Genomic DNA, 26,687 nt, shown 5'->3' on the forward strand with positions numbered 1-26,687 from the left:
CCTTTTGCAAATCCAAATACACTAGACCTAATGATTTTCCTTTAAAAATGTAATCAGTAGAGCAAATAAAGTAAGGTAAAATTCCCATAGTTCCAGGTGACATAGGCTTCTTTCCCCTTTGAGGGGGAGAGCTGACTGGTGGTGATTTTTAAAAAATATATTTTTATTAAGGTATCCTCAACACCGAAGAACTTACTCATCCTAGCCGCTGTCATGTGTGCCCGGTGGACTACCTTGAACTATCAGGCTAAGCCTGCCGCATGATGAGGATGTATTTACCCTGCTTCGGGCATTTGCCCATGGACCCGCCTCTATCTCTCCTCCTAGCTCGTCCTCCCACTTGTCCTTAAGCTCCTCCACCGGAGTTCCTCCACCTCCGAGAGCTCCTGGTAAATATCCGATACCTTCCCCTCTCCCACCCAGGTACTGGAGACTACTCTATCCTGTATCCCCCGTGGCGACAGCAGCGGAAAGGCCATCATCTGTTTTCTCAGGAAGTCTCGCACCTGCAAATACCTAAACCCATTCCCTGCTGGCAATTCAAATTTATCCTCCAAGGCTTTCAAGATGGAGAAGCTCTCGTCTATAAATAGATCCCCCCATCCTTCTAATTCCTGCCCTTTTCCATCGCCGGAACCCACCATCCAGCCGGTACAAACCGATGATTAGTATAAATCGGGGTCCAAACCGATGCTCCCTCCACTCTCTTCTATCTCCTCCACTGCCCCCACATCCTCAGAGCCTCCACCACCACCGGACCTGTGGAGTATCGGGCCGGCGAGAATGGGAGAGATGCTGTTATCACCCGCTTGTAAAAGGCATTTGGGATGAAGATGGGGAGGCACTGAAAGACAAATAGCAATCTGGGGAGGACCGTCATTTTCGCCAGTGATAGCGGGAGCATGTCCCATCTCTTAAAGTTCCCTTCCATTTGTTCTACCAGCCGAGATAGGTTTAACTTGTGCAGTGCCTCCCACTCCCGGGCCACCTGGATTCCCAGATACCGAAAGCTCTTTTCTACCTTCTAAGTGGCAGCTGTCCCAGCCTCTTCTCCTGCCCTCTTGCCTGGATCGCAAACATCTCGCTTTTCCCCATGTTCAATTTATACCCCGAAAAATTGCCAAATTCCCCCAGGATTCGCAGAACTTCCCCCATTCCCTCCAATGGGTCTGAGATACACAACAGCAGGTCATCTGCGTAAAGCGAGACCCGGTGTTCCATCGCCCTAGAACCAGCCCTTTCCAGTTCCTAGAGGCTCTTAACGCCATGGCCAATGGCTCTGTGGCCAGAGCAAACCGTAACGGGGAGAGGGGGTATCCTTGCCTCGTCACTTGGTGTAGTTTAAAATACCCCGATCTCAGCCGGTTCGTACGCACACTCGCTACTGGTGCCTGATAGAGCAACCGCACCCAGTCGATAAAGCCCTCACCAAACCCAAACCTTCCCAGCACCTCCCACAGGTAGATCCACTCCACCCGATCAAAAGCCGCATTCATCGCTACCACCACCTCCACCACCTCTCCTTCTGAGGGCATCATAATAACATTTAAAAGCCTTCGAACATTGGCCTGGAGTTGTCTGCCCGTTATAAATCCTGTCTGGTCTTGCCCTTTAATCCCAGGGACACAATCCTTTTTCCTTGTGGCCAATATCTTAGCCAGCAGTTTGGTGTCCACATTCGGTAGAGAAATTGGCCTGTATGATACGCAATTCTCCGGATCCTTCTTCAGTTTCAGGATCAATGAAATCGAGGCCTGCAACATTGTTGGGGGGAGGACTCCCTTCTCTTTTGCTTCATTGAATGTCCTCTCCAGCAGTGGGCTCAATATCTCTGAAAACCTCTTCTAGAATTCCACCGGATAGCCATCAGGCCCCGGGGCCTTGCCCGACAGCATGCCCTCCAGCCCCTCGATTATTTCCTCAATCTCAATTGGGGCTCCCAGCCCTTCCATCAGATCCTCATCTACCCTCGGAAACCTCAACTGATCCAAAGACTGCCTCATTCCCTCCACCCCAGCCGGGGATTCCGACTCATATCATTTAATATAAAAGTCCTTAAACACCTCATTCACCCCCACTGGGCCCAGGACAGTATTCCCGCCTCTATTCTTTACTTTCCCTATCTCCCTGGCCACCTCCCTTTTCCAGAGCTGGTGCGCTAACATTCTGCTTGCCTTTTCCCCGTACTCCTAAATCGCCCCATTGCCTTCCTCAACTGTTCCACCACTTTCCCTGTAGTCAGCAGCCCAAACTCGCCTGTAACCTCCGCCGCTCCCTCAGTAGCCTCGCATCCGGGGCCTCCGAGTATCTCTGTCCACCTGGAGTATCTCCTCCACTAACCTATCCCTCTCCGCCCGTTCCGCCTTTTCTCTGTGGGCCAGTATCGAGATTAATTCTCCTCTGACCACTGCCTTCAAAGCTTCCCAAACCGTCGCTGCAGAGACCACCCCCATATCATTTGTTTCCAGGTTGTTCTGGATGGACTTGTTAATCCACCCACAGATCGCTTTGTCCACTAGCAACCCCACATCCAGTCTCCACAGCGGGCGTTGCCCTCTCTCCACAGTAACCCGTAGATCCACCCAATGTGGGGCATGATCCGACACTGCGATTGCCGAGTACTCAATATCCACCAGCCCCGGTATAAGCGCCCTGCTCAGACCAAAAAATCCATGCGAGAGTACACCTTGTGGACATGTGAGAAAAAAGAAAACTCCTTCGCCCTTGGCCGTGCAAACCTCCATGGGTCTACTCCCCCCATCTATTCAATAAACCCCTTCAAATCCTTTGTCGCGGCCGGCCTCCTCCTGGATTTTGACCGGTCCAATTCCGGATCAATGACTGTTAAAATCTCCTCCCATAATCAGGTTATGTGACTTTAAGTCTGGGATCTTACCTAAATTCCACATCGTCCCAATTCGGAGCATATATATTCACGAGTACCACCCGCACCCCCTCCAGCTTCCCACTCACCATTATGTACCTACCCCCTTGTCTGACACGATTCTCCCTGCCTCGAATGCCATTCGTTTATTGATCAAGATCGCTACCCCACTGGTCTTTGAGTCCAGCCCTGAGTGGAGCACTTGGCCAACCCACCCCTTTCTCAATCTCGTCTGACTGATGAGTGATTTAACCTGAGGATCACCACACCTCAGGCAAGGGGCAATGTTGAGAAGGCGGGACCTTCAACCTCGGCTGGTACGGGAATTGAACCGTTGCTCTGCACCACAAACTAGCTGTCCAGCCAACAGAACTAAGCGGGCCCCTGGTAAAGAACTCTAATGTCTCCTGTCGTCTGTGAATGTGAATTTGCCCGTACATACGTAGAAAACCAATAATGTCATTTGCAGGAGATATGATGCCGGTTGGATCTCATTTGGATCCTGAAGCAGTTAAACAGTTTCTGAGCCTCACAACAGGCAGGCAGCCAGGGCCCTGTCTCATTGCCCTTTCCGGGATCTGGACGAGGAGGGAGGGGAGGCCCCTGCTCCAGCCGGTGATGGCTGCAATTCCGGATTACAGTCTCCATATCCTGCATATGCTGCCCGCGGCAGGTGGGCAGTTGGGTGCGGATTTCCTGCAATTTTGAATCTTTTGTTCTGAAGCCTCTTCCCCTTAACTCAGGCCTGTCACTAGGAAGATGCCTGCAGCTGCAAATACGCAATATGGAGGCTGTGGTCTGGAATTGCAGCCATCATCGGATCGATCAGAAGCCTTCCCTTCTTCCCCATCCCAATCCCCATCTCCATTCCTTCCCACTCTTTCCCCCCCCCCCCCCCCCCCCCGGATATCTCTGTTCCCAGCTCCATTCCTTCCCCCGATGTCTCTGTTCCTGAACGCTGCCTACTCCTATCGCTCACAATGCCATCACAGAGTAGAACAGTACAGTGCATGCACAGTGTTAGCAGCAAATGCAGCCATTGGTCAACACTATTTTACATTCGTAAAGCTGTGCTGACACTTGATTGTATTAGGATTTTCTGACCTACATTTAAACAACGTTCCCATATTGTGCAGTATGTTCAAGGTTTATTTTATGTTTAATGGCAACATTCTCTCTGAAATGATTTTCCCTATCCATATTGGTGTTCCTTTGGCATGTCTGCACAGGCAAACAGTCTTCTGCTTCGACCTGTGTCTCTCGTATTCTCAAACTGTCTATTAACAGCTGGCCAAGAGTAGTCCACAGCACACTACATTTCAGGCTTCTTCCTTGTCTGGGTAGCTTCGCCTCTGAGTGGGTGTCCCACACAAGTTCATAACTTGACCCCCAAGTAGCCCAAGTGGGTACACTTGGAACACAGATATTGTGCCCACTGAAACAGAAATTAACATAGATCCATACAAATTTGGTTGCAGCAGAGGTTAGTGACTGACCACTGCGAGCACGCATTCTGCTGAAATTTCCCTTTCGGATGCCGAGGCAGCAGGTCAATTGTTTCTGTACCGTTACTCAGCTGATAGCTCCATCCACGACTTGAGTACAATAATCTCGGCTGACACTCCAGTGCAGTACTGAAGAAATGCTGCATAGTCGGAGGTGCTGCCTTTGAATGAGACAAACCCAACCCGTCTGCTCTCCCAGGTGTAAGTAAAAAAAATCCCATGGAACTATTTTAAAGAACAGGTAGGTTATCCGGTACCCTCCTGTCAGCATCACAGAAACACATTATGTGGTTGCTACCATTTGCTGAGTGAAGATTGGCTGCCACATTTCACATCAGACTTCTAAAGTATTTTGGCTGTGTTATGATCCACCAGATTTTAATTGCTGCTGAAACCAAATCCCAAAGGGAAACATAGAAAATAGGTGCAGGAATCAGCCATTCGGCCCTTCGAGCCTGCATCACCATTCAATATGATCATGGCTGATCATGGCAAATTCAGTATCCCACTCCCGCTTTCTCTCCATGCCCCTTGATCCCTTTAGCCGCAAGGGCCACATCCAGCTCCCTCTTGAATATATCCAACAACCGGCCCCAGCAGCGTTCTGTGGTAGAGAATTCCATAAGTCCACAACTCTCTGAGAGAAGAAGTTCTTCCTCATCTCAGTCCTGACTGGCTTACCCCTTATCTGAGGCTGTGACCCCTAATTTTGGACGTCCCCAACATCAGGAATATTCTTCCCGCATCTAGCCTGTCCAGTCCCATCAGGAATTTCTATGTTTCTATGAGATCCCCTCTCATTCTTCTAAACTCCAGTGAGTACAAGCCCAGTCGATCCTGTCCACATTTGTCTTCACCAGTCTTTTTCTCTTCACATATCTATAGAAGCTTTTGCAGTCAGTTTTTATGTTTCCTGCAAGCTCGTATTCTATTTTCCCCTTCTGAATTAAACTCTGCGAACTCTGCTGGAATTTCTATTATTTCTATTAATTTTAAATTTCTCCCAGTCCTCAGGCTTGCCTCTTTTTCATTTCATTTTGCCAATTATGTGCCTCCTATTTGGCTTTAATGCTATCCCTGATTTCCCTTGTTACCCATGGTTGAGTCACCTTCCTCGTCTTACTCTTGTGCCAGACAGGGAATTATAATTGTTGAAGTTCATCCTTGTGTTCCTTAAATGTCTGCCATTGCCAACCCCTTAAGTATCCTTTGCCAGCTTATCCTAGCACATCTCATACTATCAAACAAACATACGAATTAGAAGTAGGATATTCAGCTCCTTGAGTTTGTTCCACTATTCAATAAGATCATGGTTACCCCAGTAACCTTTTACCCTCTTGCTTATCAAGAATTGATCTATCTCTGCCTTAAAAATGTTCCAAGACTCTGCTTCCACTGACTTTTGAGGAAGAGAGTTCCAAGGACCCAATATCCTGTGAAATAAAACATTCTCCTCATCTCTCTCTTAAATGGGTGACCCGTATTTTTAAACCTTGACCCGAGTTCTAGATTCTCCCACAAGCGGAAACATTGTCTCCACCCTGTCAGTACCCCTCATTTAAATGTTTCAATCAAGTTGCCTCTTGCTCTTCTAAACTCCAACGGATGCAAGCGTAGCCTGCCCAATCTTTCCTCATAAGGAGACTAGTCCAGTCCTGCTATTAGTATAGTAAACCTTCTTTGAACTGCTAATGCATTTACTTCCTTCCTTAAATAAGGGGACTAATACTGTACTCCAGATGTGGTCTTACCAAAGAATCATAGATAGTACTGTACACAGTACTCCAGATGTGGTCTCGCCATAGAACCTTAGATAATATTGTACACAGTACTCCAGATGTGGTCTCAACAATCTTTTCTTTTAATTCGTTCATGGGGCATGGGAGTCGCAGGCTGTGCCAGCATTTATTGCTCATGCCTAATTGAGGGGGCAGTTAAGAGTCAGTCGCGTTGCTGTGAGTCTGGGGTCACATGCAGGCCAGACTAGGTAAGGACATTAGTGAACCAAGTGGGTTTTTACGACAATCAATAATGGTTTCATGGTTGTCATTAGACTTTTAATTCCAGATTTGTTTTACTGAATTCAAATTTTCACCATCTGCAGTGGCAGGATTTGAGCCCGGGTCCCCAGAGCGTTACTCTGGGTCTCTGGATTACGACTCCAGTGACAATACCATTACGCCACTACCTCTCCTACTGTACTCCATTCTTTTGTATTCCGTTTCCTTTGTATTAAACAATAACATTCTATTAGTTTTGCTGATTATTTGCTGCACCTGTGTACAAGTGTTTTATGATTCATGTACTAGGACACTTAGATCCCTCTGCGTCTCCATGCCCTGCAATCTCTCACCATTTAGATAATATGCCAAAATGGACAATTTCACATTTCTCCAATTCATATACTCCATTTGCTAAATCTTTACCCACTCACTTCAACAATCTATGTTCCTTTATAGCCTCCTTGTGTCCTCTTCACAGCTTGCTTTCCTACCTATCTTTGTATCATCAGCAAATTTAGTAAGCATACCTTCGGTCCCTTCTTCCAAGACAGTTATATAAATTGCAAAGTAGGGCAGCACGGTGGCACAGTGGTTAGCACTGCTACTTCACGGCGCTGAGGTCCCAGGTTCGATCCCGGCTCTGGGTCACTGTCCGTGTGGAGTTTGCACATTCTCCCTGTGTCTGCGTGGGTTCCGCCCCCACAACCCAAAGATGTGCAGGGTAGGTGGATTGGCCACGCTAAATTGCCCCTTAATTGGGAAAAATGAATTGGGTAGTCCAAAATTAAAAAAAAAATATATATATATATTGCAAAAGGTTGAGGGCCCCAGCACTGATCACTGTGCCACACACCACTCATTAACATCTTGCCAGCTCAACAAACAGCACCATCAAAATCATTTGATAGAAACAGGAAGCTTTTCACCAAAAAGCTAACTCACCAGGCAAATCCAAAACAATTAGAAAGTCAAGGCAAGGCATCATCGGGCAGCAGATAGGCAGGTGATTGGACGGCAAGTATTACCATTGTCTTTTACTTCTGTCCAAGTTAGCGACATGGGTTAAGTCAGTGTTCTTCAAACTTTTTTTCCGGGGACCCATTTTTACCAACCGGCCAACCTTCGGGAGCCAACCCGGCCGACCTGAGCGACCCACGCCGGCCGACCTGAGCGACCCACGCCGGCCGACCTGAGCGACCCACGCCGGCCGACTTGAGCGACCCACGCCGGCCGACTTGAGCGACCCACGCCGGCCGACCTGAGCGACCCACGCCGGCCGACCTGAGCGACCCACCATTTCCTCTTAACTTGTTTGCTGCTGATAAAAATGGAGGAAATGGTTTTGGGTCCCTTTGGCCCTCGAACACGCTCCTCTAATGGAACCTGTTGGATGAAGGTGATGCCTTCCGGTGTCGGAAAGTATGGAGTCTCCATCTGTCCAAAGTTCTGCATTTTGTTCCGTAAAATCTTATTAAATAAAACCCCTCCGAACTTGTAAAGAAATAAAAAATTAAATTAATAAAATAAATGGGAAAAAATTAAATGAATATAATAAAAAAATAAAAATTAAATTAATAAAATAAATGAATTAAAAACAAAACCAAACTTGTAAAACAAAAAGCTGCGACCGTTTAAAAAAAATAGCGGACGCACTGCGTCGATGATCGTGCGTGCATGCGCAATGCGGCCAATTTTTTTTTTTCCATGTTCGCGGCCATTTTAAATGCCGCTTACAGCCGGCGTTGTTAAAAGCCGGCTGCTGTGCGGGTATTTGCGCGATCGGGAGCGCCGCGAAGGACAGCTCCGCGACTCTCCCGACACCCGCCCGCGACCCACACACGGTCATGCCCCCGAAGAACACGGGGTTAAGTGAGTGGGTAAAAAGATCTATTTATGCCTACTCTTTGTTTCTTGCTAGCTAGCCAATCCTCTATTCATGCCAACGTGTTACCCCTGCTCCATGAGTTTTTATTTTCTGCAATGACCTTTAATGAGTCACCTTATCACACGCCTTCGGGAAATATAAACACAGTACATTCAGCAGTTCCCCTTTACCCACAGCACACAATTTAGAACTTTTTCTCCTGGTCCATCTTTGTCCTTTTCCATAATTTCGCCATAATCTGCAAATTTGGCTATAGAACCTTGTATCCAAGTCGTTTATATAGATTGTAAATAGCTGGAGCCCAAGGACCGAACCCTGTGACACCCCACTAGTTACATCTTGCAATCCAGAACTCCCGACTCTCTGTCTCTTGTCCATCAGCCAGGACATGTCCCATTCACCTGATTAACTTAATTCCCTAAAATTTAATTTTGAACTGCCCCTTTTCTTGCGCTATCTCCTGTACCATCTCTCCAACCAGACGTTTACCTGTCTGCTATTTCTGTATTAACTTGCTCATGGCACGAGAAAAAATCCAGAGCTTACTACCTTTGAGGTCCAACTTTTCAATATATTTCCTAGCTCCCTAAAATCTGCCTGAAGGACCCCATCCCTCTTTCTACCTATGTGATTGCACCCTGTTCAAAACGAAGTGAGATGCATTTGGGGCTCCTGCACTAACCAGCTAGTTTTCCTAGTCAGTCTGGCAGTCACCAGTACCACTCTGCCTGCACATTCTTAAGCTCCAGAGTAATCACTTTCTGAAATATGCTATCCACACAACTCTCATCCTTGTGGCTGCGCTGCAGGCAGCTAACTATTCCTACAGCTCTGAAACCCAAAGCTCAAATTTCAATGGTAATACTCACCATCCTATCGTCTGCATACCTGTTGCCTGTGATGCCACTTTTTTTTTTGTTGATTTGGGTTTACGCGATGAGTTGTCTTTTTTTGTGATAAACTTTTCTTTTCGATGAAGTGTTTTTGATGGTGCAATTTTACTCCACTGCCTGTTTTCTGCACATTTAATTTGACTTCATAATAACTTCTGTCATTCCTCCAACTGGTGTATCTTCACCTACAGATGGAAGTCGCATATCCCCTCACATTAGGCAAGAAGCTGGATTGTTGCATTTTACCAAAGTGACTAAAAGTGACGCTGGACACTACGTCTGTGTTGCATCAAATAGTCAAGGGAGAATCAGGGCACCTGTGCACCTTATTGTTGCAGGTAAGATTGTCTCTGTCAATATTTCAGCTGTCTGCTCATTTGGATCAGCCCACTTAATCAGCTATCTATATATTGTGGTGAAGCTGAGGGCAGCGCAGTGGTTAGCACTGCTGCATCACGGCGCCGGGATCCCAGGATCGATCCCGGCCCTGGGTCACTGTCCGTGTGGAGTTTGCACATTCTCCCCGTGTTTGCGTGGGTTTCGCCCCCACAACCCAAAGATGTGCAGGGTAGGTGGATTGGCCACGCTCAATTGTCCCTTAATGGGAAAAAATGAATTGGCACTCTAAATTTATTTTTAAAAATATTGTGCTAAAGCTTAAATGCAGCAGTGATTCCTCTAGTAAATAATTGCAATCTTAATCCCCAAATCGGTCCTTGAAAAGCTGAACAATCTTTCTCTGATGATCAGTTAAATTTGAATGCATTGACACATGCAAAATGTGTTGCTAAAATTGGGTCAAGTGTATTAAAAGTTGTGCAATTTAATTTAATTTTTCAGAAATCCAACTAAGGAAATAAAACTTTTAATCTGAACAACAAAAAGGCAGATGGGACATTGTCGTGTGCCTTTTGTTGAGTTTGAATTGCAGTGAAAGGCCCTGTTTGTCAGCTGTCATGGATGGTCTTGATGCAATTTTTTGTTGCTCCTCCCAGGTAGTGAGGGTGTGTGTTTAGAATCTGAATGTTATGACAGATTGGAATGGGGGTCTTACTCGAAACTAGCTTCTATTAGAACTGGGAGTACATACATTTGGCAGTAGGGGCAAGGAGAAAACTGAATAATTCGTTTTGTATTGAAATGTCTCTTTTTGATGCAAGTGCAAAACCAAATCCCCTATTTGTGCCTTTCCCCTAGTTTTGCCAAAGTTTAAGATGGAGCCTGAGAACACAACTGTATACCAGGGGTATATTGCAGTGCTGAACTGTCAAGCCACTGGAGAACCCCAGCCTAACATTCATTGGAAAGTGAAGGAGAATCCCAGCAAGGTCACACACAGGTAGGGGGTGTTTTATTTTAACCTACTGGCAGACAATAGTGCAATTGTCGTGTAATGTTCTGGGACAAGCGTTGCGAATCGTTGGTCAGTAAGAAAGAGACTCCAGATTCCACTTATTATTTAGCTGTGGAGTTCCTTAAACCCCTTTTCACTCCCGGCTGAATCCTTGAAGTAAGAAACTAATTATGCAGAGTTTTGGATGCAGATCCTTTTTATGACATTTCAACATGTTTCCACTGGTACAAGATGATATTCTTTTTATTCATTTTCCCCCCTTCTCCTAATGATGTGACACAGTTCCATGGGTATGCGTTTTTCACCCAAAGTGGCCATTTCTTCATGTGTAAACCCAGTTGAGGGGATAGGGTTGTTGAGCCTGCTGCTGTCCTCAGAAGGTATATGCACACATTTTAGCAGATGTTATTAAATAACACACAGATATTCTGTTCATTAACGCTAGCTCCCACACTGCTTCAACTGAAATCAGTTAACTCAACCCAGTCTGGGAACTAAATCTGAACTCTTCAAGGTTTGTAGGAATCTTTCATGCATGGTAGTGTATTTAACAAGAGAAATTTTGGGGCTCCAAAGTTTACACGTGGCTCATTATTAAAAGTAATGACTCTGTACTTGATGTGGATTGTTATGACACCCTGGGCTAGTGACTGGGCAATTCCAGCCCCATTTGACCCAGAGTCTCAACACAGGGGAAATGAGATTTTATTTAAAATACCCGAGGTCCTTGAATGAGCCCCCATTGGACCATAGAATCCCTACTGTGCAGAGAGAGGCCATTCGATCCATCGATGCTGCAGCGACCCTTGGGAAGAGCACCCTACCGAGGCCCCACACTACCTCATCACCGTAGCCTAACCTAACCTTTTGGACACTGGGCAATTTATCGTGGCCAATCCAGATAACCTGCACATCTTTGGACTGTGAGAGGAAATCAGAGCACCCGGAAGAAACCCACGCACACACGGGGAGGATGTGCAGACTCCGCACAGTCAAACCAGAATTGATCCCGGGTCCCTGGCGCTGAGGCATGAACTACAGTCACCAGGTTTGAACCTTTAACACAAGAACAAGAACAAAGAACAAAGAAAAGTACAGCACAGGAACAGGCCCTTCGGCCCTCCAAGCCCGTGCCGACCATGCTGCCAGACTAAACTACAATCTTCTACACTTCCTGGGTCCGTATCCCTCTATTCCCATCCTATTCATGTATTTGTCAAGATGCCCCTTAAACGTCACTATCGTCCCTGCCTCCACTACCTCCTCCGGCAGCGAGTTCCAGGCACCCACTACCCTCTGCGTAAAAAACTTGCCTCGTACATCTCCTCTAAACCTTGCCCCTCGCACCTTAAACCTATGCCCCCTAGTATTTGACCCCTCTACCCTGGGAAAAAGTCTCTGACTATCCACTCTGGCTATGCCCCTCATAATTTTGTAGACATCTATCAGGTCGCCTCTTAACCTCCTTCATTCCAGTGAGAACAAACCAAGTTTATTCAACTTCTCTTCATAGCTAATGTCCTCCATACCAGGCGACATCCTGGTAAATCTCTTCTGCACCATCCCTAAAGCCTCCACACCCTTCTGGTAGTGTGGCGACCAGAATTGAACACAATACTCCCAAGCGTGGCCTAACTAAAGTTCTATACGGCTGCAATATGACTTGCCAATTTGTATACTCAATGCCCCGGCCAATGAAGGCAAGCATGCCAAATGCCTTCTTGACTACCTTCTCCACCTGTGCTGCCCCTTTCAGTGACCTGTGGACCTGTACACCAAGATCTCTCTGACTTTCAATACTCTTGAGGGTTCTACCATTCACTCTATATTCCCTACCTGCATTAGACCTTCCAAAATGCATTACCTCACATTTGTCCGGATTAAACTCCACCTGCCATCTCGCCGCCCAAGTCTCCAAATGATCTAAATCCTGCTGTATCCACTGACAGTCCTCATCGCTATCCTCAATTCCACCAACCTTTGTGTCATCCGCAAACTTATTAATCAGAGTAACCTTTTTAGTATGTACAGTATACTAATCAATCTGACAGAAACATCTAGCTGACTATCTAATACTCCTTTATCAAAACAACTTCTGACTACCTCCACTCTTGACACACGCGCGCATACACACACACGCACACACACACACACGCACACAGTCAAATAACACAGGAAGAGAGGGTGGTTGAAAGATAAAGCAAATGTTAATAAAATAAAAGGATAAAGGAAGTTTGCACTGGGATGACTTCCAGTCAATGTCTTCGTTCAGGATTTTGTTTTGGTATTTCTTCCTTCTCTGCTTGAGATGTTTTTCTCTGGAAAGGTTGTCTACTTTCTCTGTAATTCTCAGCATCATTTCAAGTTCACAGCAAAGATGTGCTAGGCATTCACTGATTTTAGCACAATAGAGCAGTTCTTTCCTTCACCAAGCAAGAGAGAAAGCTCATACCTTCTCTGTCCAAGGTCTAAACGCTTCTGCCAAGTTCTCTCCGAAAGCATCATGCAGGAACCAGTCACTGACCGTTGTCAGGCAGAACACTGTCCCTGGTCAGTCCACCAGTTGCCAGTTAACCAATTGAACCGACTTCTTCCAAAATTGGTTCCTAAGAGTCACTCGACTCTGAAGAGCCTGGCCTCTCCTCGCCAAACATAAAACCCGAGAACAGAATGTCCTGAGAGGCAGGCTGCTTCAGCCATCCAGTCAAGCCAGAGAAGTGTTGGGCTGTAGAAAGCAGCCTTCTTTCTGAAGTTTCTTGGATTTCCACAGCAGAGTGGAAGCTAGTTTGAGAGGTGTGGTATACCTTTACTAGAGGGACAGCAGTTTGCCTTGGGTCATTTTACTGGATTTTTAAAATAGTTAAACATATATAAGGGAGTGTTGCCTGGAAGGTGTTGACTTTTGGGTCTGACCAGGTAAGGAGTCTTTTGGGGAATGTTCTGTAAGACTATTTTTAACTGCGGAACTCTTGTGTGCCAAAGTTTTCCTTTTTTTTCTTGTTAATCTTTATCTTTTAATTTGTAAAAACCCAGAAGTTGTACTGGACCTCTTTGCTGCTGAGATAAGTACGTTTTGTTTCAGAATGCAAAAAAACGACTTCCGGTGGCGGCCATGGAGGGGTAGGTCGCACATTTGATAGCTCCTGCCTGTAACAGACTTTTGGACCTTTTCCCCCCGGTTTTTTTTCAGATTTTATTGGACAAAGCAGTGAAGAGTGAGACAGTAAGGAGAAATCCCCCTCCGGTGTATGGAGAATTAGACCAGAAGTGGACGTGTGAGATGGCAAAGTCCTATAAGCAGAGCTGGTAACCCGGGACAGCATGGCGGAGGGCAAGGACCGCGGGGAGATGGCGCAGTGGTCGATGGAGCAGCTGATGAAGTTTTTTGAAGATTGCTTCGCCAAGCTGAAGAAGGACACGCTGGACCCGATTAAGGCTTCGATTGATCAAGTGGTTCAGAATCAGGAGAGCGATCCAGGAGGTCGAACAAAAGTTGCCCAAGCACGAGGAGTATATAACCATGCTGGAAAGCAAGGTGGGGATGATGACCGACCGGCAGAAAAGAATGCAGGAGAAGCTAGAGGAGCTGGAGAATAGGCCCAGGAAGCAGAATCTCAGAATTGTTGGCCTCCCTGAAGGCAGTGAGGGATCGGATGCGAGGGCCTATGTGACGGACATGTTGGAGAAGTTGATGGGGGTTGGAGTGTTCCCTCAGCCCCTGGAATTGGACAGAGCGCACAGAGCCCTCGCGAGGAAGCCCAGAGCGAACGAACCGCTGAGGGCCATGGTGGTACGTTTTCACTGTTTCATGGACAAGGAACACGTCTTGCTGTGGGCCAAGAAAGAACGGAGCAGCAAGTGGGAGAACTGTGAGTTGCGCATTTATCAGGATCTGGGAGTGGATTTGGCCAAGAGGCTGGGTTCAATCAGGCAAAAACGACCCTCTTTAAGAAGGGGATGGAGTTCGCCTGTGGGTCACACATGAGGAACAGGACTTCTATTTGAAACGCCAAGCGAAGTATGGACCTTTATTGAAGAAATGAAGCTGGAGGCGAATTAAAAGACACTTAAGCCTTGGAGAAGTACTGTGGCAGTGATTTGCGGTGCTGTTTTGTAAAAATTTAAGTAGCTCTATGTGAAATAATGGGCTGTGTGGATGTTTAACTGTTGATCTGTCTTGCAGCGACCTTGTTAGAGGAGGGTTGGGCTGCTTCTTGGGTGACTATTTTTCTAAAGTGATTGTTTTTCAGGGTTTTTTTTTCTGTTTGTTTACTGGGGAATGTGATGCTTTTAAAATGTTTATTCAAGTGGGGGGGAGATAGTAGAGTACAATAGGGAGACAGACTGCTTGGTGCCAGGGGCGGGAGCAATCGAGTCAGCATGGGTCAGCTGACTCTCAGAAGCGCAGTGGGGGGTGGACAGGTGTTAAGCTGGAGCTTGACTTGGGGGATTGTGCTTTTAGTGTTGTTGCTAGTGGCGGGGGGGGGGGGGGGGGGGAGCTGCTTTGCTGACAGGGGAGGAACTGTTACTAGGGGACAAATGGGAGGTCGGGAACGGCAACAGCCCAAGTGGGGACTCGAGAAAGCGGATGGCTCGAGGCTGGCCTAAAAAGGGCGATGGCTAGTCGGCGGGGCGGGGGGGGGGGGGGGGGGGCGTTGGAAGCCCCCCGTCCAGGCTGATCACATGGAACGTGAGAGGACTGAATGGGCAGGTCAAGAGGGCTCGCGTGTTCACACATTTGAGGGAACTGAAGGTGGACATGACAATGCTACAAGAGACACACCTAAAGGTTACAGACCAGACGAGATTGAGGAAGGGGTGGGTTAGCCAAGTGTTCCACTCTGGAGTGGACTCAAAGACCAGGGGGGTAGCGATCTTGATCAGCAAACGAGTGGCATTCGCGGCAGGGAGAATCGTGTCAGACAAGGGGGGTAGGTACATAATGGTGAGTGGGAAGCTGGAGGGGGTGCGAGTGGTACTTGTGAACATATATGCTCTGAATTTGGACGACGTGGAATTTTTGAGGCGGGTGATAGGTAAGATCCCAGACTTAGAGTCACATAACCTGATCATGGGAGGGGACCTCAACACAGTCATTGATCCGGAATTGGACCGGTCAAAATCCAGGACAGGGAGGAGGCCGGCTGCGACAAAGGAATTGAAGGGTTTTATGGAACAGATGGGGAGAGTAGACCCATGGAGGTTTGCACGGCCGAGGACGAAGGAGTTTTCCTTTTTTCCACATGTCCACAAGGTATACTCTCGCATGGACTTTTTTGTTCTGAGCAGAGCGCTGATACCGAAGGTGGTGGATGCTGAGTATTCGGCAATTGCAGTGTCGGATCATGCCCCGCACTGGGTGGATGTACGGGTTAGTGTGGAGAGAGGGCAACGCCCGCTGTGGAGACTGGATGTGGGGTTGCTAGCGGACGAGGCGGTCTGTGGGTGGGTTAACAAGTCCATTCAGAACTACCTGGAAACACATGATATGGGGGAGGTCTCTGCAGCGACGGTCTGGGAAGCTATGAAGGCAGTAGTCAGAGGGGAATTAATCTCGATACGGGCCCACAGAGAAAAGGTGGAACGGGCTGAGAGGGATAGATTAGTGGAGGAGATACTCCAGGTGGACAGGAGATACTCTGAGGCCCTGGATGCGAGGCTACTGAGGGAGCGGCGGAGGTTATAGATGGAGTTTGGGCTGTTGACCACAGGGAAACCAGTGGACCAGTTGAGGAAGGCAAGGGGGGCGATCTATGAGTACGGGGAAAAGGCAAGCAGAATGTTGGCGCACCAGCTCAGGAAAAGAGGCAGCCAGGGAGATAGGTAAAATAAAGAGTAGTGAATGTAATACTGTCCTGGACCCAGCGGGGGTGAACGAGGTGTTTAAGGACTTTTAGAGTAAGTTATGAGAGTCGGAATCCCCGGCTGGGGTGGAGGGGATGAGGCAATTTCTGGATCAGTTGAGGTTCCTGAGGGTGGAGGAGGACCTGGTGGAGGGGCTGGGAGCCCCAATTGAGATTGAGGAAATAATCTAGGGGCTGGAGTGCATGCAGTCGGGCAAGGCCCCGGGGCCTGACGGCTATCCGGTGGAATTCTATAAGAAGTTTTCAGAGATATTGAGCCCCCTCCTGGTGAGGACATTTAACGAAGCAAGAGAGAAGGGAGTCCTCCCCCCAACAATGTTGCAGGCTTCAATTTCATTATGTGGAGATGCCGGCGTTGGACTGGGGTGAGCACAGTACGAAGTCTTACAACACCAGGTTAAAGTCCAACAGGTTTGTTTCGATGTCACTAGCTTTCGGAGCGCTGCTCCTTCCTCAGGTGAATGCAGAGGTCTGTTCCAGAAACACATATATAGACAAATTCAAAGATGCCAAACAATGCTAGGAATGCGAGCATTAGCAGGTGATTAAATCTTTACAGATCCAGAGATGGGGTAACCCCAGGTTAAAGAGGTGTGAATTGTATCAAGCCAGGACAGTTGGTAGGATTTTGCAGGCCAGATGGTGGGGGATGAATGTAATGCGACATCAATTTCATTGATCTTGAAACGGGAGAAGGATCCGGAGCAATGCGAGTCATACAGGCCGATTTCTCCACTAAATGTGGATCCCAAACTGCTGGCTAAGATACTGGCCACAAGGATAGAGGACTGTGTCCCGGGGGTGATAGGGGAAGACCAGACGAGATTTGTTAAGGGCAGGCAACTCCAGGCCAATGTTCGAAGGCTTCTAAATGTTATTATGATTCCCTCAGAAGGAGAGGAGGCAGAGGTGGTGGTAGCGATGGATGTGGAGAAGCTTTTGATCGGGTGGAGTGGAATTACCTGTGGGGGGCGCTGGGAAGGTTTGGGTTTGGTGAGGGCTTTATCGACTGGGTGCGGTTGCTCTATCAGGCACCAGTAGCGAGTGTGCGTACGAACCGGCTGAGGTCGGGGTATTTTGAACTACACCGAAGGACGAGGCAAGGATACCCCCTCTCCCCGTTACTGTTTGCTCTGGCCATAGAAATGAAAAGTGAAAATCGCTTATTGTCACAAGTAGGCTTCAAATGAAGTTACTGTGAAAAGTCCCTAGTCGCCACATTCCAGCGCCTGTTCGGGGAGGCTGGTACGGGAAGCCATTGGCCATGGCGTTAAGAGCCTCTAGGAACTGGAAAGGGCTGGTTCGGGATGGTGGTGGGGCACCGGGTCTCGCTCTACACAGATGACCTGCTCTTGTACATTTCGGACCCGTTGGGAGTGGATGGGGGAAGTAATGCGAATCTTGGGGGAATTTGGCAATTTTTCGGGGTATAAATTGAACATGGGGAAAAGCAAGATGTTTGCCATCCAGGCAAGAGGACAGGAGAAGAGGCTGGGACAGCTGCCGCTTAGAATGGTAGGGAAGAGCTTTTGATGTCTGGGAATCCAGGTGGCCCGGAATTCAGAGGTACTACACAAGTTAAACCTATCCCGGTTGGTTGAACAAATGGAAGGGGACTTTAAGAGATGAGACATGCTCCCGCTCCCTGGCGGGGAGGGTACAGACCGTGAAAATGACGGTCCTCCCCAGATTTCTGTTTGTCTTTCAGTGCCTCCCATCTTCATCCCGAAGGCCTTTTTCAAGCGGGTGAATAAGGTTATTTTGGGCTTTGTGTGGGCGGGTAAAACCCCGCAAGTGAAGAAAGCGCAGTTGGGGAGAGGGTGGGTTGGTGCTGCCGAACTTCTGCAATTACTACTGGGCGGCTAATATAGCCATGATCAGGAAGTGGGTAGTGGGGGAGGTGTCGACATGGGAGCGGATGGAGGCGGCGTCATGTAAAGACACCAGTCTGGGAGCATTGGTAACGGCACCTCTGCCGTTCTCGCCGGCCAGATACTCCACACGTCCAGTGGTAGTGCCGACTCTGAGGATCTGGGGGCAGTGGAGGAGATAGGAGAGTGGAGGGAGCATCGATTTGGACCCCGATTTATAACAACCACCGGTTTGTACCGGGTAGGCTAGGTGGCGGGTTCTGGAGTTGGCAGAGGGCAAGAATTAGAAGGATGGGGGACCTATTTATAGACTGGAGCTTCTCCAGCTTGAAAGCTTTGGAGGATAAATTTAAATTGCCAGCAGAGAATGGTTTTAGGTATTTGCAGGTGCGCGATGGCCAGAGCAAAACAGATGCCGGCCTTTCCGCTGCTGCCGCCACGGGGGATACAGGATAGAAGTCTCCAGTACCTGGGTGGGAGAGGGGAAGGTATCGGAGCTTTCGGAGGCGGAGGAAACTCCGGTGGAGGAGGTTAAGGACAAGTGGGAGGACGAGCTAGGAGGAGAGATAGAGGCAGTTTTTTGGGCGGATGCCCTAAGCAGGGTTAATACCTCCTCATCGTGCGCCAGGCTTAGCCTGATACAATTTAAGGTAGTCCACCGGGCACACATGACAGTGGCGAGGATGAGCAGGTTTTTCGGGGTAGGGGATAGGTGTGCGAGGTACGCGGGAAGCCCAGCAAATCATGTCCACAGGTTTTGGGCATGCCCGAAGCTTAGAGGGTTTTGGCAGGGTTTTGCTAAGGCAGTGACCACGGTGCTAAAAACACGGGTGGTGCCGAGTCCGGAGGTAGCGATCTTTGGAGTGTCGGAAGATCCGGGAGTTCAGGGGGTGAAAGAGGCTGACGTCCTGGCCTTTGCCTCCCTGGTAGCCCGGAGACGGATCTTATTAATGTGGAGGGACTCGAAACCCCCTAGTGTAGAGACCTGGGTTAGTGACATGGCTGGGTTTCTCAGTCTCGAGAAGATAAAGTTTGCCTCAAGAGGGTAAATGTTAGGGTTCTCCTGGAGGTGGCAGCTGTTCGTCAACTTTCTCGGGGAAAATGAAAAATGTCCGCAGATGCAGTATTCCAAGGGGGTGGGGGATTGTTGTTGTATGGTTGAGGTGCGTGAAGATTGAGATGGGGGGGCAAATGTTTATTATACCATGTTGATGTCATTGTTTTTGTTACGCTCATAAAAATTTTCAAATACCTTAATAAAATATTATTAAAAAAATAAAGAATGCAAAAAAGCGTTTTGTATAGTTCATAAGCCAAGTTTCCCTCTGGGATTTGATTTGCTCAACAATCAACATTCACTGTGGTCATAGCCGTATCATGAGGTCAACATCAAGGTAATGTAGGTCATTTCGCAGCTTTTGGCAGCTAAGAACTAGACCGGCCCAAAACCTTTCTACAAACTTCACACCTCCTTGGTTTGGCCATAAACATCCGCTGATGCTGCTTGCAGGTACCTGGAATAGTCCCTTAAACATTAATCCTTTGAATGAGTGGCTTGACTGATTCTTCTCCTGATTTGTTTCTGAATGCTACAACAGGGTACAGAAAGTGGCAAATGGGTCCCTGGTAATCCATGATGTCAATGCAGAGGATAGTGGGAAATACACGTGTATCGCTGGCAACAACTGCAGCATCCTGCACAGAGATGCTTTCCTCTATGTTGTTAGTGAGTAATGATTGTTGATTTACACAGTTCTCCTCAACACTTTATATTTGCGCAACGATTTGAAAATAGCATAAAACTCCCCAAATTTACTTCTTTTTTTTGTGTCCCTGAAGGTAAGCCAGCCGTATTTGAAGAAAATGGAAATCACCATACTCCATATAAGATGATCCAGACGATTGGACTCTCCGTTGGAGCTGCAGTAGCTTACATCATCATTGTATTAGGTCTCATGTTCTATTGCAAAAAAAGACGAAAGGCGAAGAGGTTGCACAAGGGCCCAGAGGGAGAAGAACCTGAAATGGAGGTGCTGAATGGTAAGATGCATGTGCAGCACTTGGCTTCAGCAGATGTGATGGTGCCCATCAGCCTGGTGCCCATCAGCCTGGTGCCCATCAGCCTGGTGCCCATGTTGCTAATTTGTGTTCTCTTTATTTGGCTCTGAATATGGCGGTCAATATGGTCGCCTTCCTTAATCCTAATTATGTTTGCTCTCGAGTCGCCAGGTATCTTTCGATACCGCCACAAGGTTCAAACCGAATACTGATCAAAGACTCGATATACCAGTTAGTTAGTTCAAAGTCAAATGCTTATTTATTTACACACACAGCTAAATCTACTCATGCACAAATTCTACAGACTAAACTATCACTACTGCTAAAGCCTATACTTAGCTTCGGGCACCCACTCGGTCAGGAACAAGGGCCGTTGTTCAGCTCTGAGGCTGCTGGGGTCGAAGGGGTGAAGGGGAACAGTTAAGGTCGTCTGGTAGCGTGCGTTGACCTTGGACTTACTTGCTTCTGGTGCAGCTGTTGGGCAGGTCTCTCCTCGGTGAGAGCCGGAGCCAAGAGAACAATTCTCTCTTGGGGGATCCTTCTTATACCCAAAGGGGCTGCGCGCTTTTGGGCGGGCCTTGAACTCGGGCCCAATTAATTGGGCCGTTTCTTGATCGTTCCTATCGATCTCGTCCAATAAAGGGGTGGGTGCCCTGATGGCTGGCTTGTCCTAGGTGGCCGTTGGCCTGCTTTGTTCTGGTCTCCTCTGGCGCTGGGGTGTCTGCCTTAGTATCGGTTACTCAAATGTTACTCTTTTGTTCCCGGAGATGGGCCATCAGTATGCTAATGGATTTGCAGTTTTGGTCTTGTCTGGGAGCTGCGGCTCCAATATGCAGACAAACCCTGAACCTGCTTGTTTTCTCAGCATTGTCCATTTTCCCTGCAATCTTTGCAAAGTGTCCATTTTGTAATCGGGAAGTGGCTATCCCAGATGGCTACACCCATCAGCCCCCGCAGTACCGGCCCATCAGCACGGTGCCCATCTGCCCGGTGCCCATCGGCCCGTCGCCCATCAGCCCTTTTTCTGAAAGATACAGGCTAATTGTGGTGAGTGCCAGGCTCATAGTAGAGAACCACGTTGAATAGCGAGGAGAACTGAAAAAGGAAATAAGAGGGAAATGGGGAATAGAGAGTGAATAGGAGGAGAATTGAAATTCCAAACGTCTTTAAATATCAATACATAAATTGTTAAAAGATCATCAAAGTCAGGGTAGAACCAAAAAGACCACCTGGTAGATGCAGTGGTTGAGGTAGTGAATGAACATTTTGCAATTGTTTTCACGGGAAAAAAGAATTATGTACATTTTTTCTTGGGCAGTCTCTCGGGGACTTGGTCCACACTAAGAATGAGTTCTCAGGTGACTGAGTCCAATGTGTGACCTACAGTTTCTGTCACAGGTGGGGCAGACAGTGGTTAGGGGAGCGTGCGTCTGATGCCCGGGTTGCCATGCGGTCCTTTCACTGTCAACACTTTACTTCAGCCTGTTCTCGACGATGAAAATCGAGGTGCTCAGCTCCTTCCCGGAGGCTTTAGCTCCATAGGGACAGTCTTGGGCCAGAGATTCCCAAGTGTCGGTGGGGGTGCTGCACTTTTGGTGTCATTGAAGTATTTCTTTGACCTTTTGGGGGCTTGCTTGCCGTGCCGAAGCTCCGAGTAGAGTGCTTGTTTCGGGAGACTCGTGTCAGGTATGTGGACGATGTGGCCCACCCAGCGGGGCCAATGCTTTGATGCCGGGGATTTTGATCTCGAGTGAAAACGCTGATACACCTATCCATCCAATGGATTTGCAGGATCTTGCAGAGGCAGTGCAGGTGGTACTTTCTCAGGGTTTTGAGGTGCTGGATGTAAAGAGTCCACATGTAGAAAGGTGGTTATGACTACTGCTGGCAGAGTGGTTAGCACTGCACTGCTGCCTCACAGCATCAGGGATCCGAGTTTAATTCCAGCCTTGGGTGACTGTCTGAGTAGAGTTTGCACATCCTCCCAGTGTCTGCATTGGTTTTTCTCTCACAGTCCAAAGATTATCATAGATTATCATAGAATTTACAGTGCAGAAGGAGGCCATTCGGCCCATCAAGTCTGCACCGGCTCCTGGAAAGAGCACTCCACCCAAGGTCAACACCTCCACCCTATCCCCATAACCCAGCAACCCCACCCAACACTAAGGGCAATTTTGAACACTAAGGGCAATTTTATCAGGCCAATCCACCTAACCTGCACATCTTTGGACTGTCGGAGGAAATCGGAGCACCCGGAGGAAACCCACGCACACACGGAGAGGATGTGCAGACTCCACACAGACAGTGACCCAAGCTGGAATCGAACCTGGGATCCTGGAGCTGTGAAGCAATTGTGCTATCCACAATGCTGCCGTGCTGCCCTCTAAGATGCGCAGGTTAGGTGGATTGGCCATGCTAAATTGCCCCTTAGTGTCCAGGGATGTGCAGATTAGGTGGAGTTACGGGGGGAGAGGGCGGGGGAGTGGGCCTGGGTGAGGTGCCTTGGAGTTCAGCCTCTGAGTGTGCACAGACGCAAGCATCATCTGCATACTGTAGTTCAGTGGAAGAGAATGGGATGACCTTGGACCTGTCCTGCAGGCGATGACGGTTGTATAGATTCCCATTTGTTCTATAGTTTAGCTCCACTCCATTGGCGGTCTTGCTGAGAGTGAGATGTATCACTGAAGCAAAGAAGATCAAGAACCACATGGGTGCAATGACACAGCCTGGCTTCACCCCAGTCCAAACGTGAATCGGGTCTGTGGTGGATCTATTGGTCAGGTTCATGGCCTACATGTCATTGTGGAGCAGGCGGAGGCCGATGGTGACAAACATTTGGGGGCAGCTGAATTGATGGACGACACTCCATAGACCCTCACATTGATGGTGCTGACGGCTGGAGAAGACTATGTACAAGGGTTTGTGCTGTTCCCTGCATTTCTCTTGTAGCTGCCACACGGTGAGGATACCACCTTTGTGCTACTCAGTGGGCAGAATTTGCATTGGGTCTCTGGGAAGAGCTCTTCAGGGAGAATATTTTGTTCATTCGACGGTCAAACAATAACAAAGATTTGAAAATCAACTACGTAAAATTCCACATATCACACTAACCATTAAAAAAACAGTGAAATGTCACTGTTCCATATTGGTACCAATACAAAGCTATATCAACTCATTTTCACAAAAGAAAACACATAATAACTCCCTCGCAGGTTCCTCAACAGAAATGGAGCATAAGCCTGAGAATGTGCTATCATTCCCATCAGGGCAGATGGTGGAATTTGAATTTAACAATAAAAGAATTCTGGAATTAAAAGTCTAATGATGACAGTGAAACCATTGTCTATTGTTGTAAAGCAGATTAACAAGAAGCTCACTGCTTCATACTTTTATCTTTAGGGAAGGAAATCTGTCGTCCTTGCCTGTTCTGGCCTATATGTGACTCCAGACCCATAGCAATTTGGTTGACCCTTAAATGCCCTCCGAGATGGGCAACAAATGCTGTCCCAGCCAGCGACGCCCACATCCCATGAACGAGTAAAAAAACCTTTGTGGCAAAATGATCTGTGTTACCTGTTCCAAGCATCCACGCCACCCCCCGAGCCACAACCGCACAGCCCCCCCCCCCCCTCACGTCCCTACCCCACCGGAACCAAATCCCGGCATCCACACACTCCACTGTGCCCAAGGTGCAGCCGAACATCCCCGACCCCCAGCACGTCCAATCCACGGCGACACGCCAGCCGCATGCAGCACTCACCACACCAGCAACAAAAGCATCTGCAATCCAGGAAATCACCTTCCCAATAGCACTACCTGTGAGCCCACCCAGGCCAATGCCAAGCACCAGGTCTCCCCTCCGCCCCAAACCGGCCCGGCCCCCCCTCGTCCCATAGAACCCCACGAGCCCAGTGCTCAAGGACCCAGGCATCCCTGAAAATATTGTCCTCCTTTATGACCACACCGGCTCCCAGGCAGCTGCAGCCACCAGCAAGAGTAAGCAGCACAACCTGCAGCTGCAAAGTGCTCCCACAAGGTTGACATAAAGAGTTTAATGTTCCCCAGTACGTAAGGTAAATTGGGGTTTTAATTTTTGAATAGACTGCACTTAACTGTTTAATAGACCACCAAATATAAAGGAGATACAGGTGGCTCTGTGTTGTTATTGGTGAAGTGATTGCTGAACACAATAAACTTAGTCAAGACTAGCTTTCTAGTTTTCATTGTAGAGTTATCATCGGAGCTTGGCTCCTAGGGGGAGTATTTGCCAGAGTGGTTGGGGAGGGTTTAAACTAAAATGGCAGGGGGATAGGAATCTATGCAAGGAGTCAAAGGAATGAAAAAAAAAAATGAAAATCGTTTATTGTTACAAGTAGGCTTCAAATGAAGTTACACATTCCGGCGCCTGTTCGGGGAGGCTGATACAGGAATTGAACCGTGCTGCTGGCCTGCCTTGGTCTGCTTTAAAAGCCAGCTCTTTAGCCCTGTGCCAAACCAGCCCCTAGGACCAAGGGATTGATTATGAAGGGGAAGACTTAGTATGAGAGTAAACTTGCGGGGAACATAAAAACTGACTGTAAAAGTTCCTATAGGTATGTGAAGAGAAAAGGATTGTTGAAGACAAATGTCTTACAGTCAGAAAAAGGAGTATTTATAATGGGAAACAAATAAATGGCTGACCAACTAAATGCATATATTAGTTCTGCCTTCACAAAAGAGCACACAAAAACTAGGAGGGGGAATCGAGGACAAAAACAAAAGTCAGAAAGCGGAATAAGAAAAGTGATAAGCAGAGAAACCAAGGGCCAGATTCAAACAGGGCCTTGGTGAACAATAGTGGATCGATACAAGTAATGTTAAAAAGACGAGCGTTAACGCATGGAGCATTCTTAATAAAGTGGATGAATTAATCTCACAAATAGATAAACAGATATGATATTGTTGGGATTATGGAGACATGGCTCTAGGGTGATCAGGTGTGGGAATTTAACATTATGGGGCATTCAGTATTTAGGAAGGTCAGACAAAAAGAAAAAAGCGGTGGAGTTGCAGTGCTGGTTAAAGAGAAGATTTAACAATAACGAGGAAAGATATTAGCTCCAACAATGTGGAATCTCTATGAGTAGAGCTGAAATACACCAAGGGGCAAAAAACCTTAGTGGGGTTGGAGATCGACCCCAAAATTGTAGTGGTGATGTTGGGAATGGCATTAAATAGGAAATTAGCGATGCATGCAATAAAGAAACATCTATAATTATGGGTGACTTTAATCTGCATATAGATTGAGCAAATCAAATTAGTCACAGTCCTGTAGAGGAGGAATTCCTGGATTGTATATGGGATGGTTTTCTGGACCAATACATTGAGGAATCAACTAGAGAACAAGTCATCCTACACTGAGTACTGTGTAATGAGAATGGAATCATTGGCAATCGAGTTGGGGATGAACGACCATAATATGATAAAAATTTTCATCAAGTTGGAGAGTGACATAATTGATTCTGAGTCTAGGGTCCTGAATCTAAATAAAGGAAACTACGATGATAAGAGGCGTGGAATGTGAAACATAACTTAACGGGTTGATGTGGATAGACAATGGCAAACATTTGAGGAGCGCATGGGGGAACTGCAACAATTGTTTCTTCCTGTCTGGCGCAGAAGTAAAACTGGCCAATCCATGACTTACAAAGGAAATTAGAGATGGTATTCAATCCAAGGAAGAAGCATACAACAGGTCTGAGGATTGGGAACAGTTTAGAATTCAGCAAAGGAGGACCAAGGGATTGATTAAGAAGGGGAAAACTTAGTATGAGAGTAAAATTATGGGGAACATAAAAACTGACTAAAAGTTTCTATTGGTATGTGAAGAGAAAAGGATTGTTGAAAACAAATGTCTGACAGATAAAGGAGTATTTATAATGGGAAACAAATAAATGGCTGACCAACTAACTGCATATATTAGTTCTGTCTTCACAAAGGAGTACACAAATAACATACCAGAAACATTGGGGAACACAGGGTTTCGTGAGAGGGAGGAACGGAAAAAGATCAATATTAGTAGAGAAGGCATTGGGGGAAATGATGAAGTTGAAGGCTGATAAATCCCCAGGGCCTGATAATCTACATCCCAGAGTACTTAAGGAAGTAGCTCTAGAAATATTGGATGCATTGATGGTCATCTTCCAAGATTCTACAGACCCTTGAATGTGATGGGGTGTCAAGTGCTCAGGCAAGTGATTTTTAAAGGTTGTGAGATTTCCAACTTCCACCACCTTCCCAGGCAGTACATTCCAGATTCTCACCACCCTCTGAGTGAATTATTATTTTCTCAAATCCCCTCGGAATCTCTTGCTCCTCACCCTAAAACTAT

The 26,687-nt window shown here is 47.4% G+C and overlaps 1 protein-coding gene across 1 annotated transcript in view; it reads left to right on the forward strand.

Moving 5' to 3' along the window:
• The window catches only part of LOC140411186 (inactive tyrosine-protein kinase 7-like), a 473,753-nt gene that overhangs the window by 396,826 nt on the left and 50,240 nt on the right, over positions 1-26,687 (forward strand). Inside the window, exons 11-14 of the mRNA XM_072500275.1 lie at positions 9,362-9,508; positions 10,368-10,509; positions 19,858-19,985; positions 20,099-20,299. Coding sequence (XP_072356376.1) covers positions 9,362-9,508; positions 10,368-10,509; positions 19,858-19,985; positions 20,099-20,299 — 618 coding nt within the window. The remainder of the gene's footprint in view (positions 1-9,361; positions 9,509-10,367; positions 10,510-19,857; positions 19,986-20,098; positions 20,300-26,687) is intronic.

This window comes from Scyliorhinus torazame, chromosome 4 (genome assembly GCF_047496885.1).
Source record: "Scyliorhinus torazame isolate Kashiwa2021f chromosome 4, sScyTor2.1, whole genome shotgun sequence".
NCBI lineage: Eukaryota > Metazoa > Chordata > Chondrichthyes > Carcharhiniformes > Scyliorhinidae > Scyliorhinus > Scyliorhinus torazame.